The 21750-nt window shown below is 32.8% G+C and overlaps 2 protein-coding genes across 10 annotated transcripts in view; one reads left to right on the top strand and one right to left on the bottom strand.

The window, feature by feature from the left end:
- Nucleotides 1-11602, top strand: part of LRP1B (LDL receptor related protein 1B) — a 1828472-nt gene extending 1816870 nt beyond the window's left edge. For 7 of the 8 annotated variants that reach the window (XM_077861563.1, XM_077861564.1, XM_077861559.1 and 4 more), the window contains 3 exons: nt 744-888; nt 3722-3820; nt 5279-11602. In XM_077861563.1, coding sequence (XP_077717689.1) covers nt 744-888; nt 3722-3820; nt 5279-5419 — 385 coding nt within the window. In that variant the 3' untranslated portion in view covers nt 5420-11602. The remainder of the gene's footprint in view (nt 1-743; nt 889-3721; nt 3821-5278) is intronic. The other variant, XM_077861560.1, reaches the window with a different exon arrangement.
- LOC144291792 (uncharacterized) overlaps nt 9489-21750 on the bottom strand; it is a 108133-nt gene continuing 95871 nt past the window's right edge. For both annotated transcript variants that reach the window (XM_077861579.1, XM_077861581.1), the window contains one exon: nt 9489-9596. The gene's annotated coding sequence lies outside the window, so the exon portion shown is untranslated. The remainder of the gene's footprint in view (nt 9597-21750) is intronic.

The raw sequence follows: 21750 nt of genomic DNA, 5'->3' as shown, positions 1-21750 counted from the left end.
AATGGCTCTATTTATATATTCTAACAAAACTAACAAGAGGACATGTTAATTAAAATTTCAGTTGAATTTTACATCTGTGGTAATTTTTCCATGAAACAGCAAGAATGTCTGAAGTGCATCCTATTATCTTAATGTGTAAGATTAGTGATATCAATACAATGATGCTGAATATGTCTTTTATATCACATGTGTGCATTTCATTCACAAATTCTGCATTGGTATAGTTTATAAATTCCTCAAGGTGTAATTTTTCAATTTATGTGAATATGCAGTTATAAAGATCTGGAAGGTATATGTAGTCTATAAGGTTATTATCTAGAACCAAGTGTTTGTGAGAGTTTTGTTTTTTTTTTAAACGGATGACTTGGGGATTGAAATTTTATTTCAAAGATTCTTTATCACTACTTTTAGTCATGATTTTCAGAAATAATAGGTCAAAGTGAATTTAAAAAATAATGAATTAGTGCATATTCAGTTTCAATTAATGTATTAATTATTTAATAGGAATATGTTCCAAGTGCATTTTTTGCAGTTAAATCTAAATAATTTGAGGAAATAACTTACCACATTAAGACCCTTTTTGTTCTTCTATGGCTTGAGAAATATCGTTTATTTTTAATGCACTTTATTTATGAACTCTCTATGAGTTATATTGTCAGTAAATGTACAAATATAATAGCTTTATGTATCATGATTTTCATATTGAGACAGTTTACACTTACATTAATGTTCATATATTCTAGGACAAAAACTATTAGAAGACAGCCTATTATCAATGGAGGAATCAATGTAGAAATTGGCAATCCATCTTATAACATGTATGAGGTGGATCATGATCACAACGATGGAGGTCTTTTAGATCCTGGTTTTATGGTAGATGCAACAAAGGTAATATGTTTTAAGATGATGAAGAGTAAGCATTTACATCCCTGAGTCATTTATCTGTAAGACAGTCCTGAATTTTAATATTTCCTTTATCTCATGTTATATTAAATAACTTAAGGATGCATTGAATATTATAGTCTCTTTTAAAGAAAAAATAAAATTATGGACCTGAAGCATGAAGTTAAGATAACATGTTTTAGAATATATGTATTTATTCATTCATTTAGTTTATAAATGTGTGTAGTTTATTTAAAATGTCTTACTCAAATGTATTTACATGATAAAATATCTAAATATACAGCCTAGTATAAAAATACTGTCTGATTTATTTTTTAATAATATAAAGAGTGCAGTACTTCATTGCCAAAGTAAGTATTTTATTTCCAGTAGTGTTTCACTGATTCAACTAAGCTGTGCCCTGGATTTGTTTGTAATCAAATTACTTTTGGAAAATATTTTTTTCTGCCGTGATAGCCTTCTTATTGATTTGAGTCATGTCATTGATACACAAAGCCGAAAAATCTGACTTTTTTTTGGTAAATTTTCTGTTCTTATTATATGCTCAGATGAGCAGCTTTAAGGAGAAATAGATAAATAATACAATTATCCATATAAAGTAAACTTGCAAAGATCCACTACACTGTATTATCTTCATATTTTACATGATAATTATGGAATATTTTATTGTGAATTAAGAACATTTGTTTCCTATTATGGAATTGATTTTTCTTAGCGTATTCATTCATTCATTAAATAGTTAATTTATTTTCTGATATATTAAAGGTCTTTTGCCCTAAATCCACATTTACATTGTAAATAATCACAGTGACTGATCTATCTCCAAATGGGTTCAACTTATAGCAACAGCTGCTCCCAAAGATGTTGAATTGAATAGGGCCCCATACATTCAGGCTAGTTCTGAATCCATAGTGAGACTGAAATTGATGGTCAAATATTTATTTCTCCAAAAAGGAATCAATTGTTGCTGCATGTATAAATCTTTACACTATAAAAGGATATTGTAGTGATTTTTTTCCTAATTAGAAGTAAATTTGTATTTACTATTAATAATTAATTAACTCCTATATTTGAAATTGTTCATGAAGTAAATGTGGAACCTTAAGTCTTGCTGTTTTCCACTTGAAAATGAAAGACTATACATATGGTACACATTGTTATTTGACAATTTATCTACGAAGAAGAAAGACATATTAAATAATAGACTTTTCTTATTCTTTGAATTTTTCTTAGGAAAAAGTACAGTGTATATAAGTAGTATATGAACTGATGAGGACATACTTTATATACTTTTCAGGAGAGTTCTCATTTTTTCCCCATCATTTTTATTTCTAGTGATAGAATTAAGCCAATTTTAGATACTTAAAGAAAATAGCTTTTTAGTACTCCATTTAAAATTTTTTCTATTTACTCTAGGAAGATTAAACTATGCTTCAGTGCCCCCCAGATATACTTTTAATGTACTTTACACATGACATTCAATAGATATTTATTTACCAATTTACTGACTGATTGACCAAAATTACATTAATGTGACTTAGATGGCTGAGTCTAGCTAGCTCTGATTTTTGAAATGTAAATATGAATTGTTGCCTAAGAAGTAACTACAAAAAAACACAACTAGTCCTAATAGGTATTTAGGACTATTTGGAAAGCAGGGGCTACACTGAAGCAACCTTAATGATCAAATATTTTTCATAGAGTATCTGCTGAGTCATGATGGTTTGATATAGTCATGATGTGATCAAATAAGAACTGTATTACACATAAAAATGATTTTATAGAGCATTTTCATTATTTTCAAAATGGATAAATGTATACTTCAATCATACCTTTTAATCAAAATAATTAAAATAGTAAATACGGTTAATAAAAAAGATTTGACTATGGAGGTAATCACAGAATAGGTTGAAGATCACAAAAAAGAGAAATTAGTGTTTACTGGTTTTATCTCCAAATTCATCTCAAACCTTAGATTATTTTCAATATTTTTTCAAAGAGATCTTTGTGGGGGAAAATGAAGAGGCAGTATTGACCTATGTTTATATTTAAAATCTTTTTCTGAGACCCTTGCCCTTATCTCAAACTTTGTGACTATTCATTGTTAAGAATTGATAGCTTTTTTTTTTCAATTCGCTTTTAATTTACTTCAAATTCGAACATGATTTTTTTATGCTTTTCAACTTTTTATCTATTTTTCCCCCTTTTGGATCGCTATCCCAAATATGAGTGTACCCGACTGACTAATTCTGCTCTTAGACCCAAGAAAATCTAAAGTCAATGTTCTTGCACGGAGATTTAGTAAACCATTTTAATTAGTAATTCATCTGGAGAGTCAGATTTCAAAAATACAGAATTTTTTTAAATGCCAGATTTTTATTTGTTTAAAATACAGAATGGTGATGAATCTTTAATTGGAAGCAGCCAGATATTTGAGTGTTCAGAATATGCTACTGTCAGAACTTTTCAAAGTGACAAACCTTATAAGTGGGGGAGGCTTGTGTATTTTTCACAGAGCGGTTAGCAAAGATATGATTTCTTTGGGAAAGATGAAGTTAAATAAATAGAAATGTATGGAGATTACTTGAGGCATGGCATGTCTATCAGGAAGATGTACATATTAAAACTGTCTACTTTTGAAGCACAGATCCAATATTAACAGTTTTTTTCTTAGTCTATTAAAGTTACTATGAATACAATGTGCCCTAGGGCTAATGAGCATCTTTATGCTGTTCTTATGACTTACTATGAGTTTATGTCAATGAAAATCGTTCCATGATATTAGATAGGAAACTAAAAACTCTCTGTTTACATACAGGCCAGGTATATAGGGGGAGGGTCCAGTGCTTTCAAGCTTCCACACACAGCGCCGCCCATCTACCTAAACTCTGATTTGAAAGGACCACTAACTGCTGGGGTGAGAGAAGAAAATTCATTATTCCATATCCATTCCATCACAGAAACCCTCGCAATGAAAGATGATGGCTAGACTTAGATAGGGCCTGTCTTTAATTGAGTTTTTAATTAACAAGAGATTTCAAAACAGCATTAAAATCAGAGGCTTATGTTAGACGTCCTGCTTATGCAAGACTACATATAAAACATGTTATCATTTTAGACAAGCTATTAAGTAGAAATATCTCTTCTGCTGATTTTGAAAATGTCATAGCACTTTAACAATAAAAAATGAATATTTGCTATTTTTGGAATTCTCTAGCTAGAAATTTAAACTGATTAATTTAAGCTTAAATTCATGTTTGGTTTGATTCACTTCCAATTAATGTTGTGTTTAGTATATGTAAGTTTTATGTTCACTTAAATAAAAATATACTACAAAATATGGCATTATATTGAGAAATTAGAAGTGGTCTAATAAAAGCCACTCTTATTTATTTTATTTTTTTAATTATGTGACTAGTTTCTAGAGGAAAGTACTCTGTCTTAGGTTACATAGTTCATGGAAGATAGAAGAGGGCTAAAAATAAGGGTATAAAGATTCGCAGGAATGAGTATGTTCTCCCCTAAACATCTCTCCCATCAGCTGTTTTCATTCTCATTTTTTATCATGTTTGTCTCATTTGCATGGCTCAAAGATGATATGTTTCTTTGTTGGAACTAAGATTTAGTGTTCTGCTGATGAGAAGACAAAACAAAATTAAACAAAAATTAGGCAGTAATTTCTTGTGTTAAGTTGCAGTTAATAAAAAACAATGAACGCTGCATGTTTTCCAACTGAAATAGATCACTTTTACATGTATCAGTTCTACTTTAAAGTGCTCTAAGTATGAAAATTAAGATGACTGTGAACATCACAATTCCTTGGAAGAGTCCAAAAGTATTTCCAATGATAATTATGTATGAGTTGTTTGAAGCAAAAATATTGTCTATTTTAAAGTCTATCCCACCAATATATTTTACTATTATTTTCTTTGTTTTCCTGATTTTAACTTCATATTGAAAAAATTCTAAGCCTCAAGCAATTTAGATAATTTTCTGTAAACACATCTTTCCTGCCACTGCAACAGCAATAAGGGACAAATGTACGGACTGGAAATAAGATGATTTAGTTTAATGTTTTATGCTTTTAAATAAAGTCTCAGTGAATATTGTCTTCACTAAGATATCCTCAGGCTTTTACTATTATGTCAAAGTTCCACTTAGATTCACAAGTTACCTGAAAAACGTACAATTATGTTTTTATCTAATACCTCACAAAAGTCAACTGAAGTCTGTAAACAATTTAAATTACATTTATAAACTATTTAGAAAATTAAATGTATTGCATATAAATGTTGTTAACATTAAAAAGACATCCTAGAAAATAACTAATGTGATCAAAACTGATGAGAAAAATTTATTTCTTTTCCTCCTTCAGCCAACAAATTACTCCAATCCAGTGTATGCAAAACTGTATATGGATGGGCAAAACTGTCGAAACTCCTTAGGAAGTGTTGATGAAAGGAAAGAACTGCTTCCAAAGAAAATAGAAATTGGGATAAGAGAGACGGTGGCATAATCAGCGATACCTTTTATATGCTGTATAAATGTATAAAATATAAGGATTACTTTTGTATGTTCCAACAGTATTATACTTGTTTTGGCATCAGCATTACCTCTTTCTTTATCTTACTCCTGGTTAATTGTTTTCTGAGTTTTCTGGGTTTTATTTTTTGCTGATGACTATTGATTGACCATTTGTATGGTATTTTTATGAAAAAGAACTGCACTACAATACAATTTACAACAATGCTGCTGATATGACTCACCTTTGAATTTGTTAAAATTACAAACAACATATTCCTTTGTAGTGTGAATATGAGCAATCTATTTTATATGAACTTTTTTGGTTCTACTTAATCAACAAAAAGAATCTCTGCACTTTTTCATTATATGGTCTGAAAGCTGTAATACAATGTCATTTTATTTTTCCATTTAAATTGATGGAAGAATGATTGAATGGTCAACTCTCTTCCTTGTGTCCATTAAGATTGATTCAGACTGCTGAAAATACCTAGCCCTCACAAATCCAGCGTCACCTGCTTTGAAATTAGCCTTAGATTGCCAAGTGATAGATAAAAATTTTGAGGAAAAAACTTTTAAAAATATATACAATTGATAATTTGCATGAACACCTACGACTACATTTGCCAAAATTTAGTGGACTCTCTGTGATATACTAAACATATACACCCTGTAAAGAATAGTTATATTTAGGTGATAGAACATAGCAAAATTATAACCAGAAGTGGAAAGACTACATTTGCTATGGATAAGACCTTTCGTTCTCCCTTGGTCCTGAGGTGAATAGCCAGCCTGGAGCACAACAGGGCATTGGGTCTTCATGCCTTAGGAAGTTCTTCCCAGTCATGTGCATTTTGTGGAAGATTAACCCAACCCCTTACCACACAGGACACTGAACAATAATATATAAGCACACAAATTGATGACAATTTCAATGATGCGAATGCGTTCTCTTTGCTCGGTCACAAGAGGCAAAATAACCACTATCGTATAGAGTAATTAGTAAATATTTTCAATACACAGTATGACTAATCCGTTATTGCCCTATTCAAAACATATTCTTAAAGAACTTTCCAGGTTATCGGAAAACAATTACCTGCCCATAATCAAAGGTGGAGAGTGTAAATGCTGACCAGTTACTCTGGTACTCTGGTTTCTTCCAGTTATGCAAAACACATGGACGCCCCCCCATTCACTTTTTTGTTTTCAAATTTTGATTGAAACAAGTACGATTTATTTAAGTTGTATAAAAAAGGATAGCATTTTTATACAGATATCTTTAAAGGCACAAAAGATTTATTCATAAGGTATGGAGGGCTTTTTGTTCCTCTGATAGACATGACTGACTTTTAGCTGTCATAATGTATTAACCTAACAGATGAAATATGTTTGTGGTTGCTCTTTATCCCTTTGTACAAGCATTAAAAAAAAAAACTGCTGTTTTATAAAGAGACTTTTTGTTGTACTATGTGCATGCATACTACCTATTTCTAAACTTTGCCATATTGAGGCCTTTATAAACTATTGATTTATGTAATACTAGTGCAATTTTGCTTGAACAATGTTATGCATATCATAAACTTTTTCAGGTTCTTGTTTAAGTACATTTTTTAAATTGAACAGTATTTTTCATTTTGGTTATAATAGTCATTTTGCCTATGTTTCTACAATGAAGTGTTAAATACTTTATAAAAAATTGTTGACTGACTTATTTAAATGAAATTCTACATATTTAAGTGCTTGTGTTGGGTAGTTTTTAAAAGTAAGAAAATCCCTTTCTTTATTGGGTGTAATATCCCTAGAAAACTATTTTACTCGACATGAGACATAATTTTTGTTAAATCCTTAGAGCATACCTTCTGAGTTGGATAGATTTCATTGCATCATTTTTAAAAGCACAATAGAGAAAGCATTTTCTCTTTTCTTGAAGCAGAAACATTTTTCTGGCTTTATATTTTTCCCCCATCTTACATTGCTTATTACAGATTCTTATATTGTGATAGAGAAGTAGGCTATATACACAGTAGCATGGTGATTGTGTTGAAATAAGCCAAAGCTCTTCCTGCCTTTCCCATTCTTAAAAAGTGTACTTTATTGGAAAACTCAGATTCCTTTAGATGCTATTTAGGCATTATTATGTACCTGGAATGGTTATTGGTATACTGACCTGCAGTATCAGCCTGGAGAAGCAAATGTAGCAGGGTCTGACTTACTGGAAGTATCATTGAGTTATATTATCCAAAGGGGCCTTTTTATATAAGAGCTTTATATATGTAACTGAAATTATTATTTGAAAAAAAAAACAGAACCAACAGATTGAAATGATCTTGATACAATTAACAGTGGTATAAATATCTAGCAAGTCATATATGATATACAGCCAATCAACTAACACCCACAGTCTGGCAAAAAGACCTGTTTTCTCACTAGGGCATTGATGAAAGCCATAGTTGAGTTTACATTATCACAATCCTTATGTCCATGTTATGTCTCACCATCCCATGCCGGTTCATTCAAGTCCACATCAGAGTTCTTAGCTTTCCTTTTTGCAATAATTTTGCCTTTAGTCTTTACTGGACAAAGATATTTTTTCAACTACTTAAATTTACTCTATTTATTTAGATCCAGCTCTTTCTATTTCAATTATTTTATCCAAAAAAATCATATGAATGCTACCAATTCAGATGTGTAATTCTCCACCACAGCAATCATCCTTTATAAATGCCATCACCAAAATACTTCCTAAAACATTCCTTCAAGATTTGATGGAACACAATTTCTAAAAATGAATGCTTCACGATAAATTCTTCTTCCCACCCAAATCCAAAGTAGAGGTTTTCAACCTCTAGACATATTGGGCCAGTTAATTCTTTGTTGTCCTTTACAAGGTAAGATATTTAGCAGGATCTCTGCCTTCTATCATTAGATGTTACTAGCACCACCCAAAGTTGCAATAACCGGAATGTCTACAGACTTTGCCAAATTTCTTGTGGGGAACAAAACTGCACTTATTAAGAACAGATGACATAGGACTATGTTCTGCCTTCCACTATTAAAAAACTCTCAACTGAAACAGCTAAATCAAAAAAAGAAAAAAGAAAGAGAAAGAAAGAAAGGCCTCTCAGCATCAAAATCATGGCGTGCCCAAGGTTTTTTTTTTTTTTTTTTAGTTTTTAATACCAATGATGCATGAGTTATAGAAATTTGTTATTAGTAAAGTGCCTATACACTAAAAATAACAAAAAAACAAAAACAAAAAACAACATAAACAAAACATTACTAAGAGAAAAGTTTCATTTAGAAACTTTTACAGTTTTGTGTAAATTGGGCCATTGGATTCTTGAGGTTGAGATTTAAGCTTGTACTTTCCTTGTATGAATGTTACTTTCCATTTTTATGATGACTCAGATATGAAGAAGTTCAATATTCAATGTATGTTATAGCTACTATAAATGAACTAATATGCAAAATACCCACAATTTCCAAACCCTAACTGGAAATATTGGTATATGTGATGAAAGGAATAGAAAAAAAATACACTGCTTACTTTCCGTTATTTTCTCGAGTGTCCATTAGCTTCAAACAGATACTTTGAATGTAAAAATCAGATTCCTCTCTAAGAATACTTCTACTATTTAGAGTCAACTCTTTCATGTAGTTTTACTTAAAAAAATTAAAATATAAGAGACTAGGAATCCCACAGAGTTGAGCAAAATATAACTCACCACTATTTGAAAGCTGTTTTCTTTACCTAATGCCCCATTCCAGTTTCCAGCAGTTTAATAAAACTTTTTCAAAATTAGATGATATAATTTAATGTAAATTAGAGTCATCTAAATAGAAATTCTTGAATTGTAACTTGTAAGAAAAGGAGAGGCTCAAGAACTTCTTTGTGAAGATGACTACCAGATAATATGGCAAAAAAAACCTTTTTTTCCACGTATTTTGGAAATGTGAAAAACAACAAAAAGTGCCATAAAATGGTTCATTTTTTTCAATTCTGCTACCAATTCCATTGCTAACATATTCAGAAAGTTAACAAATCAAGAAAAAGATAGATAATCAACAATATACAGAAGCAGTTTTATTCAGAACAGCATTTAGGTTTTGATGGAATAATATCCAGAGGTCCAGGAACATGTACTTCATAATGTGCTATGCATGTATCTCTTCTAAAAAAAGAAAAAGAAAAAGAAATGAAAAGAGTTGTCTGGTTTAACTTTTTTCTAGTAGATATTATATCTAAGTGGCTGTAATTTATTCTGAAAAATAGTTTCTAGTGAATCCAATCATTTTTTATCCAAAGTGATCAAAAATCAAAAGAAAAATTGATACTAAAGATGGCCTATTTGATAAATTATATGCTTAGAATGTGTTCATTCTCTCTGATGGATAGTCTGCCGCTTTAGCTGGGATTTGTAAGATAACGGTGAACTTAATGCAGTACTGATGCTTTACTCATTTGTTCACTACAAGATAATTTTTCAGCTGTAGTTTCCTCTGCAGTTTTAATACATAAAATATGAGCCTTCTGATGCAATTGATTTCTAGCTATTTATGCCATAGTGGCTCGGGGAACCAATAATAAAATGTTGTAACTTTTCAAAAGATAATGTCCATTGTGAAAACCATACACATCTTACCCAAGTCAGTAATTTAAGTGAGAAAATATTTTTTCACACAGAGAACAAACTGAAATATAATTGAGAAAAAAATTAGGATTTTGAAATAGAAGGCTGTTTAAAGAGATACTTAAAAAAACAATACACAGAGTTGAAGTTTAGAGTAACTTGACTAATGAGGTACAACATTTCTCAATGGATAATGTCAAAAGTTAGGTAGGAAATAACTGGACAGTGAGATTGCATATGGGAGTAACCTCTATCCCTACAGTCGCTAGCATCAATGGTATGTTTGTGGAAATCTATATAAATACACAACAACACACAGCTTGCATATTTTCACACACTGGCTTTGATGTCCCATTGATTGTGAAGATAGCATTTCTCTCCTATTTTATATAAAATTCAATTATGTTTAGCTTCTCTGATTTATAATTTCAGAAATCACTACCCTTATCCTGAGTGATAACTAATCCTTAGATTCTTCTTCCTTAATATAAAATCATCATATTTCTCTCCATTTGCTTCTTGTTTTTTTTTTTTTCTATCCAAACTGACCGTACAGGAAGCCAATATTCCTCTTAGATTATTTTGTTCTAACCTGTATTTCTTAGTTATTGTAAAGAAAAAATAGTTATTTTAGAAAATTTAGTAAATAAATATAAAGAAAAAATAAAAATTACCAATAAGTTAAAACAGTAGAAATAACCAGTTACCATTTTAGAGAATTTTCATTTGTTGTAGATTCATGTATAAATTTAAATTTTCTACCCTGCTTTTAAAATATAACATTATAACATTAAAGTATTTGGGTGTATGTCTTTCCTGGGCTTTTATTTACTTATTTTTATTCAGTTTCTGTTCATCCTATTCAGACTTCTATTGCATGGTTTTATTTTTGTCTTTTGATTTGAAAGCTATTTATTTTATTATTTGTTTTCCTGTTAAATATTTTAACTTTATAAAAATGTACTAAAAATTAAATCCAAAATTTAAAAATGTCTCTTTTTTTCCCCTCTAACATGAGACATTTAATATTCTTGGATTCCCTTCGTGTCATTTGCCCTCATAGTCTGATACAATTTGTGATTTTATTTTAACAAACTAAATGACGTATTTTTATATTTTTTTTTGTTTTCTCTTTATTAACTGGAATATTTTCAACTATTTTTACATTTAACATTTCTCTTTTAAAACAAAATTTCTTTTAGTATATGATTTTTCATTCTTAATTTCTTTTTTTGATGTAAATCTTATTTTATTGGTATATTTTATCAAGTATACTTATAAAAAGCCTTTATCTGTGGTATATTTTGCTGAGCTATTGTATTTATACAAACATCTCTCTAAGGTCTTCAAAAACAAATGTCAACTCAACTCATGTATGGAGATTTTCCATTTCCTGCAAAATTAGGTTGCACTTGCCTCACACTGCCTTCTGTTATTCAATGTTGTTAAGGATAAGTCTGAGACCAAACAGATTTTCTTTTCTTGTAACATTTCTTCCCAGACTTAAAAACACAAAACTAATTGTAATAAAAATATTTTGCCACATATGCACATGTTTTTATTAATTTTGTCTACTTACAGGAACCTGCTTTTAGCTGAGATTTGTTTTCTTCAAGATATCTTTATTACTTTTGTCCAAATTGATTTCTTTAATATACAGAAGTTTTTAGATTATAAGTCTTTCTTTTTTCTCACACATGTATCATTTTAATAATTTTTCTTTTTTTCCCTCTTATTCTAGAAGAGATTTTCAAGTTTCTTACCTGTAATTTTAGTTTACTTTTGTCCAGTAGACTCAACTAATGTTTCATGTGTGCATATATGCATGTGCCTCAGGAACTAGTCCTTCATTATTTTACTCACCTTCCTTCTTAATTTAGTTTTTTGTTGTTGTTGTTGTTGTTGTTTTTGTTTTTTTGTTTTTGTGGGGTTTTTTTTGTCCTGCTTAGTCTAGTCTATTTTATTTTCATGGCTTTCTGCTGAGGTACCATAATATGTTTCCTGTTTCCTACTCATGATGCCAGTCAATTTCATAAGTTCTCTTTTTCAGCATGTCCTTGTGCTCATATCCTTGTCTATGAAATTTAAAAAATAATAATAGTCTAGGATGCTTTTTATTTTTTTCTTTTTCATTAGTGATGTTTAATTACAGAGAAAACACTGTCCCTCAAGTGCTGTCCAGTACATAGGGTATGCAATATTTGTCCCCACTTTCCATCAATTTTATGCCTCTTAAATATCTTTCTTAGGCCTATAACTCCTGGACCATTTCTCCCTCATATTTCCTAATGGATCTTTCCTAGAACGCAGTATGATTATTTTCATTCTCATATCAATATATTTTATTTACTTACATAATAAAACAAAGAAGTGCATAAAAACGTCAATGCTCCTGTATGTCATAATACTGGGATTCTTTCTGTAATCCACAACCAGCTACATCCCCAAATATTGCGTCTTATGTTGGGCTCTAACCTTCTGTAAATTCATTGGGAGAGAAAAAGGCCTCTTTAGTGCTTCCACACCCCCTCTCTTTCTTCAAAATAGTCCTAGATATCTGTGCTATTTTCTGGTAGCATCACCTTTTGAAAGATTGTAGAAGCCTGGATTGGGAACAGTGACTATTCAGTGGACGTATGGTTACCCACTTCCTTTTCTAATACAGATCCCAGGACTTTGCATCTTGATAAAAAAAAAAAAATGGGGAAAATACAAATCTTCCCTAGAACATCTCAGAACCATTTTTCATATTTCCCTCAGATTTATAATCTCCCTGGTTTCCCTTTTGCTGATCCCTTCCCTTTTTAGCTAGAGAAAGCTCTTTGTGTTTAAGGACTAATAGAATTAGATTGAATCAACTTGGCTAATCTCTTCATTTTAAGGTCTACCACCTTAAATCTGCAAGGTGCCTTTTGCCAAGGAAGGTAACATAGTCACAGATTTCAGATATTAGGGCATGCACACATATAAGAGGCATTATTTAAACTATAATGCACTCTTGCTTCCTGCCCTGAGTCATCTCTGAGCTGGTGCAAAAGGCAAGCTCTGGATGTTCTTGCCATGATTCTTCCTTGCTGGTCCAACACCTTTATATAAAATCCACTCTAGGAATGTGCTCTCCCTCATATCATCCAAGTTTATAGCTCTGCCTTACTCAAGCTGCACTTAGTTGTCCTTGATTATTTGACAACAAATAATATAAGGACTGACCATGGGGAGAAAAAGGAGTTCTAAGGGAACCCATCTGAAACTCAAACATGTGTGGCCTGAGAATATGAAGGTGTTAATGCTCCAGAGAGTAACCATTAACCAATGGAGCAACCACTAACTAATAAAAAATGCCCCTTCCTCCTTTTAGACAGCTAGTTCTGTTCTTTATTATTCCTGTTTCTTCCGAAGTTCTCTGAGAAACCTGCCTAATTTTCCCATTGTGGTAATCAACATGAAAATACCCTTCTGTATAGCTTTTGTACTATTCCCAGTTTCCCCTATATAGTCTCGACTACTACCCAATATAAACTGCTTACATAAAGCCCTTGTCTCAAGCTCTGCTTTGAGAAATATGAAGTGGGTCCGTCAAAGTAAAGTATTAGAAAGGAATTCTAAAACGGATTCACCCACTAGCCAGATATAATAAAGACCCCATTGTTGGTGGTAAGTGGGGTGATGATTACCCTAACACGTAGTAGCACTACAATTTCTAAGAGCCCTGCTAGCAGTGACTGGGATGAATTATAGATAGAGGATCAAGGGCCACCTGATTGGCTCCATTAAGTGTTTGGCTCTTGATTTTGGCTCAGATATTGGTTTCAGGTTCATGAGATCGAGCCCTATGTCAGGCTTCACACTCTGCCAGAGAAGTATGCTTGAGATTCTCTCCTTCTCCCTCTCCCTCTGCTCCTTCCCTCTGCCCCTCCCCTCACTTGCTCATGCATTCTCTCTCTCTCTCTCTCTCTCTCTCTCTTTCTCAAACAAACAAGTAAATCTTTAAAAGAGAAGAAGATCAAGCACTGGCTTATATGGTAGCTGTGGTACTTAAACAATATAAAACAATAATAATTATAAAGATTATATTGTTGGATGACTTATTTAAAGCATAAAAAAGAAAATGATAAACTCAGGTTAGCTAATAATCAACTCAAGGTGCACTGTGTAGGTCAGAAGACAAAGGATTGTATGTCAATTACCAGTCTTAACCTTGCAATGAGAAAAAGAAATATTCAGAACTTTTGAGGATTGTTGGATATCACATCCAAATTGATGAAGATTCTAAGGTACCTTAAAATCATCGTGTCCCTCATTTAGTGGGAGCCTGTAGACTCCATGTAATGAATAAAGTTCTGGTCCAAGTTCTCTTATAGTAGATCTAGTACGTCCAAGGATTTAAACAGAAGTTATTCTCTGCTCCCTCACTATATAATCAGGATACACATACTGAGCATCTGGCACAACTCTAACATGCATTTGTGGAGGAAAAGTGATTAAAATAAGGGCTAAGTGGAAGTTTCCCAAACTGTCCTATCTTCTAGCTGAATAGTAAAATAAAAGCAAGTAGAAATTTCAGAGATTTATGCCACAATTAAAGATTTAAAAGATGTGATCATGGTGATTCCCATCTTAAACCATTTACCTAAATAAAAAAAGAAGCAAAACAAACAAACTGTGACACTTTGTAGCTATTGACCTTGCAATGCATTCTTTTCTATCTGTATCAGAGGAAGGGTCCAAGTTTTCTTTTATACATGAAGAATAGCAATATACATTCACTTTGACCCTAAAACTATGTTCACCCTCTTTTTTTAAAGATTTATTTTTTTGAGAGAGAGATAGAAAGAGAGAGAGAGAATGAGTGAGAGGGGCAGAGGGAGAGAGAATCCGCAACAGATTGCACTGAGCATGGAGCCTGACACAGGGCTCCATCATATGACCCTGAGATCATGACCTGAGCTGAAATAAAAAATCAGGTTCTTAACTGAGTGGGTGCCTCCACCCATTTTCAGGATCCTGAAGCATTTCACATTTTGCAGAACCACACAGTGACATGGGGAAGGTCATTCAAATGTTTAGTAAATACAGGCATGTCAAATACAAACTTTCTAGGCTAATATTCATAGCTTTAAAAATTTCCAAATCATTTGCAAAACTGACATTGTGACCATTTTGATAGTGCTATGTAACTCCAGGCACAAGGTGAAGTTTAAAACTGAATTAATTTTTGCCTAAATATTTTCATTTTAAGTAATTGGATGCTAAACACTCCCTCAATTCCACATTCCATTTATTTTCTATGGACTCCTCAAATTTGGTGTTATTTGCCCTTTATTTTTAATATAATTTTTGTTCAATTAATATATAATCTTTGTCTATAGAGCTCTTTTGCTTGTTTAATGATATTGAAAATAATATATTTTTATTCACCTCGAAGATTGCAACAGAAAACATAAAGTTTTTTGAATATTTACTTTGCCATCATTATTACTTGCAGCATGATGCCAGCACATACATGGAAATGCTCCTTCTTGGCCTATATTAGATTGTAAAATGAACTCTGAATCCTATGCTTGTAAGTGGATGTATATAAATATTTGAAATGAATGTCTTCAATGGATTCTGCAAGACAAGATCCCGACCCTTGACTCACAATTAATTAGTACAAAGACAGAAAATCTAGACAAACAGCCTCCCCATTAATTTGATAGCTAATTAAAATGCATCCTCTGTAGAAGTCACTTGACTCTCAATTACAATTAAATATGCAAGGTTATCAGAACACTGCAAAGCAGAAAGCTGAAAGTAATCTTCCTGTTAGAGTGAACGTATCAAGGATGGTTCTATGTGGTAAGGAAAGGTTTCATGTATCACAGCTAGCTGTGTTGTTCATTGAATGTTCCCACAGGGCAACAGAAACAATAATGTCACTTCTGGTCCTAGGATCCCATCAACTGTAATAGGCTCAAGGTTAAAACCTAGTGAACTGTTAAAAATGTTTGCGGACCCCTCAAATATCAACTAGGATGGTCTAAAAAAACTGGCTGTCAAGATTTGCCTGTTGCTCTAATGGTGTTGGGTTAATTTTGTCATAAAATTAATGATGCACTTAAAATGAAGAGATTTATGATATCAGTGAGTACTTCTAATTGAGTTAACCCAAGAGAGTAGCTTCCAATTCATGCAACTCCAAAAAAAGAATGATTAATAAGGTGTCCAAATTGTATCCTCCCTTTTTGACTGAAATCTTCAATAGGCTATTAAAATAATTACCTCATTTTTACTTCAATTATTGTTTTTTTTAAATCAGAATCCATTTTTTTCATAAGATGACAGTGTTTTTCATGAATTCCAAGCTCAATTGTTTCCTTATGTTAACCTATGAATAAAAGCCTTTTTGAGCCTTAGAAGAAAACCTTACTATACGTGTGTAATTAAAACATGGTCCCTTTATTTATTTAGTATCTGTTTTTAAAATGTAGGCTGATTTTATTTGGCATTACCAGCTGAATTTTAAAGAGGCATTCGTGCATTAAGTCATATACTGAAGAGACATTGATAAAAAGGCCTATACCTAAAATGCTAAATAGCCTGCATATTTCAGTGGAACTATTATGACAGGGATGAAGAACAACAGGGCCACTCTGTTCCCTTTGATGGCTATATCTGAGACAGAAATGGCAGCTTGAAGATTGTAACAAGACCTGGTTAAATGTGTGTCATTTCTTCTTTACAAAAATCACTTTCATGCCACTAGATTTATGATGTGCCAGTTTCCCATTACAGACCTTTTGGCTGAGATGGGATATAGTTATCGCTATGTCCATTTCACTGTGTGGTAAGAGGGAAGTGCCAAATTTGATTCATCTTCTAGTGCAGATTTCAACAAAAGAACCATCAGTTTTGTATAAATGAAACAACCAGAAAAATCTGGCAAATCATATTTAAAATTTTAAAAGGCACATACTCTACATATCAAAACTACACAAAAAAATGAAGAATTTCAGACTTTAGACCCTTATAATTGAGCCGGGCTCCATAATTAAGCCAATAGCATCTGTTGACCATTAAGTATGAGGCCTTTGTTTCCTCTGTCACTTTGAATTATCCATTTAAGTAACTGGAATTAATAAAGATAATCTGTGATTAATGGAACCTTTGTTTTTAAAGTGCTATCTATATGGAATGAAAAATCTACTATTATATCTTTCATAATATTAATTGTATTAATATTAAGATGTATTTATGATAAATGTAATTTAACTAAATTTAAAATTGCTTTCTTTCACCTGGGCTCAGGGATTAAATGATGGATGTTAAATCATGGGTTGTGATTTCAATGATTCCTTAAAATCCTAGTTTTATCTTTGAAGGTGGTATTGAAGTACCTTATGGACAAGCATGGCAGTTGCTTGTCTTAAAATCAGCCCCTACCTAACAAAGCCATGCTCAAACAGTACAACTTAACCCATGTGATAGTAATTTTAGCCCTTTTTGAGTACATATATTTTTTTAATCTATACCAACTTCCAGAGTAATTCATTTCATGGATTTCATTTCAATACATATAGACTACCTATATGCTTACATGTCTAAATTGTGTTTTAGCTACCATGGCTTTTTTCAAGTATGCAGGGAACTATTTCAAGAATTCAATATTTCTGTGTATTTGAGAACACATTGTAGGCATGACGTTCCGAATATCAGAAGACATGTCCAATGTACCTAATCCATCCCCTTGCATTGAAATGAGGCCTAACTTAGCATGGTTTCCAAAAGACCTATGCAATTTCTTTGGATGCTATTAAAGAAATTGTGTGTGATGGGACACCATTTCCCTAATCTTTTCAAGTACGCTCTGTGCTTAAAATTTCTCTTAGTATTATAGGATAATCTGAGATTTCTCTTTTTTTTCAGGTTTTACTAAATTCCAGTTAGTTAATATACAATGTAATATTAGTCTCAGGTATACAATGGTGATTCAACACTTCCATACAACACCTGGTGCTTATCACAAATATCCTCCTTAATCTGTATCACCTGTTTCTCCCAATGCCCCTCTCATCTCCCTTCAGGTAACCATCAGTTTGTTCTCCAAAGTTGAGTCTGTTTTTTGATTTACCTCTCTCTCTTTTTTTCCCCTTTGTTTGTTTTGTTTCTTAAATTCCACATAGGAGTAAAATCATATGGTATTTGTCTTTCTCCGACTGAAAATAGTAATTCAGAGGGATACATGCACCCCAATGTTTAAGGCAGCATTACCCACAATAGCCAGATTATTATGGAAACATCCCAAGTCTGAGATTTCTTAACAATATTTGAGATGAAATTTATAAAATCCTCATTGATCATAAAGCTTTTCAGATTTCTATATTTTCTTAGAGGATATCAAAAATGGAGTACAGCATTACTTTGGTTTTCAAGGAGCTTAGTTAACCCCAGAAAAATCTATGTTGACATGAAAATCACAGATATGGTATGGCCAGTTTTTGTTTTTGTTTTTGTTTTTTAGGCAAATTAAAATTTAGATGCATCACTGAAAATATCTAATTCCCTGGAAGTTACATTAAGAGCACCTGTGTATATAAGACCTGAGATATGTTGGAACTCGATAATGATTGACAAATATATGCAAATATGATTGGCTAGATGGATGAATAATTAGTCTTTCCAGATAAACAGCACTGATAAGTAAAATTTGATTATTTAGAATGATGTAAGGTTTCCTAGATTATATTTCAATCATGTATATTAGATTACTCCATAATAGCCAGGATTTTATCCCCGTTCTGGGTAAAATACACATAAGGGTAGCCATGGTGGCTCAGTGGTTTAGCGCTGCCTTCGGCCCAGGGTGTGAAACTGGAGACCCCGGGATCAAGTCCCACGCTGGGCTCCCTGCGTGGAGCCTGCTTCTCCCTCTGCCTGTCTCTGCCTCTCTCTCTCTCTCTCTCTCTCTGTGCCTCTCATGGATAAATAAATAAAACCTTAAAAAAATTTTGAAGGAGGACAAGGTTAAGTATTGTCCATGCCTATGAAATTGAAAGATGACACTTATACTGACAGCATTGTAGTGAAAATTCACTTTCTATGAAAAAGAAAAAAAAAAAAAGATATAATCTTGATTCTTATCAGTTCTTGTAAATTTCAAACCTTAATCTCAATATTGATGGTCCCCAATTTATAATGGTTCAATTTACAATTCTTCAGCTTTATGATGGTGCAAAAGCTAAATGCATTCAGTAGGAATCATACTTCAATTTTGAATTTTGATTTTTTTCTGGGCTACCAATAAGCCGTATGATACTGTCTCATGATGCTGGGCAGTAATAATGAGCCACAGCTTCCAGTCAGCCATGTGATCACAAGGGTAAATGATGGATGCTTTTACAACCATTCTGTACCCATACAACCATTCTTTTTTCCAGTATTTGATGGATTACATCAGATATTCAACACTTTATTATGAAATAGGAGGATTTGTGTTAGGTTATTTTGCCCAACTATAGGTCTAATGTGAGCATTCTGTGCACTTTTGAAGTAAGTTAAGCTAAGATATGGCATTCAGTAGGTTATGTGCATTAAATGCATTTTAGAATTATGATAGTTTCAATCTATGATGGGTTTATCAGGACATAATCCCATTGAAAGTTGAGGAAGATCTGTACTTGCTGCCTATATTTCTCAATTTTTCTTCCCTGTCTTTGTTTTCCATATCACCACACCCACTATCATCACTGCAATGAATATTCACACCCACTCTGTTTATTTCATTCAGGGATTATAGTATCTTTTTTAGTTATTCAGCACTCAGTCATATTATCTTCCTTTGGGATTTTCTTTCATTTACCCTATCAGAGTAGTCATGTGATCATCTACTGAAAAATAGAAGAGAAGTTTCAATACATGCTAGGAAAGGATGAACTGAATGTGAAGATGGGACTTAGAAACAAGAGTAAAGGGGATCCCTGGGTGGCGCAGTGGTTTGGTGCCTGCCTTTGGCCCAGGGCGCGATCCTGGAGACCCGGGATTGAGTCCCACATCGGGCTCCTGGTGCATGGAGCCTGCTTCTCCCTCTGCCTGTGTGTCTCTGCCTCTCTCTCTCTCTCTCTCTCTCTCTCTGTGACTATCATAGATAAATAAATAAATTAGTTAAAAAAAAAAACTTTTTAAAAAAAGAAACAAGAGTAAAGATGTGCATTTTCTTTGAGTTTCAGTAGTTACAGTTTTCTAGTTATTACTGTTATTCGAGCATCCATAAAAATTAACTCATATGCAGTTTTTCAAGTGCCTTTGTAACTTTTACTCTTGGTTCCATTCCTTTATACTGTTAGGAGGCCAAATGAATCTCCTGGCTACCACAAAGAATCCATATCATAACATACTGTTAAGTACCATAACCAATCAAATCTAAAACAATTTGTAACATGGTGACTATAAAATAATACAACATCTTCAACAAGAAGTTCCTAAACAAAGATTATCTGTTGGATGAGTAAAAATTTGGGCAGAAACAGGCCTTTGCTTCACCCCTTTGTTTAGTCACTGGCTGCCTTCTCTAGAAAGGCTTGATCTTTACTCAAAACTGAGGCAGACTGACAGCTGAAGGGTTTCATACAACCATACATTTGCAGCTAAGCAGTGCAGTGAGCCCTTCCTTGAGGCAAAATCATGGTTGCAGATCTCCATTTCTGGTATAATAACATTTTTTGGTATTCACTTGATATTTACTGGATAAAAACAGTATCTACAATTTGTAAAACAAAATTGCTAAAACAGGCCCAATACAATAAAGAATTTGAAATTATATATTTAATTAGAACATATACATGGAACACTGGGGTGGCACAGTCGTTTAAGAATCCAACTCTTGCTTTTGGTTCAGGTTGTCATCTCAGGGTCATGAGATGGAGTCCTGCGTCAGGCTCTGCACTCTGCTTAAGACTCTCTCTCCCTCTCCCTCTGCCCCTCCTCAGTCCCTTCCTCTCTCAAATAAATAATATTTTATTTTTATTTTTTAAGGTTTTGTTTATTTGACAGAGAGAGCACAAGTAGGCAGAGTGGCAGGGAGAGAGAGAAGCAGATTTCCTGTTGAGCAGAGAGCCCAATGAGGGGCTTGTCAATCCCAGGACCTTAAGATCATGACCTGAGCCAAAGTTAGACATTTAACTGACTCTGCCACCCAGGCACCACAGAAAGAAATCTTTAAAAATAGATACATACATACATACATAGATACATAGATGATAGAATATATACACAAATAACTAAATAATTATCTCTATACTTTTCCCTGAGCTGGTCTTTTGCACTGAAAGTCTCTATCTACAGTCATTGCTGCCAATCAGAGCCATGATTGTATGTATACACAAGTGACTACTTCTGGGTTTCCATTTAGTGATCTGTTTTGCCTCCGTTCACAGGATGGTGCTTCCATGTTCTTTCACCTTAATCCTGATCAGTTAGTAGTATGATATCCAGGAATATTTCAGTTCCCCTAGGAACAGCTATACTTGTTTGCACAAGGGCCTTAATTACCCTACTTTTCTCAGGACATCTCTCCCCTACCCAGAACTAGAACCTTCTTTTGTACCACCTTTCACTTATCTATACACTTTTATAGGCTCCGTAGAACTATTACTCCCCTTCTTGACTCCTAATTATTTGTGTCCCTTTGGATTCTTCCTTCCATGGACTGAGCCACAAA

This window comes from Canis aureus, chromosome 20, assembly GCF_053574225.1.
Source record: "Canis aureus isolate CA01 chromosome 20, VMU_Caureus_v.1.0, whole genome shotgun sequence".
Classification (NCBI taxonomy): domain Eukaryota; kingdom Metazoa; phylum Chordata; class Mammalia; order Carnivora; family Canidae; genus Canis; species Canis aureus.
The sequence above is the reverse complement of the archived record's forward strand: the minus strand, read 5'-3'. Positions and strand labels throughout refer to the sequence as shown.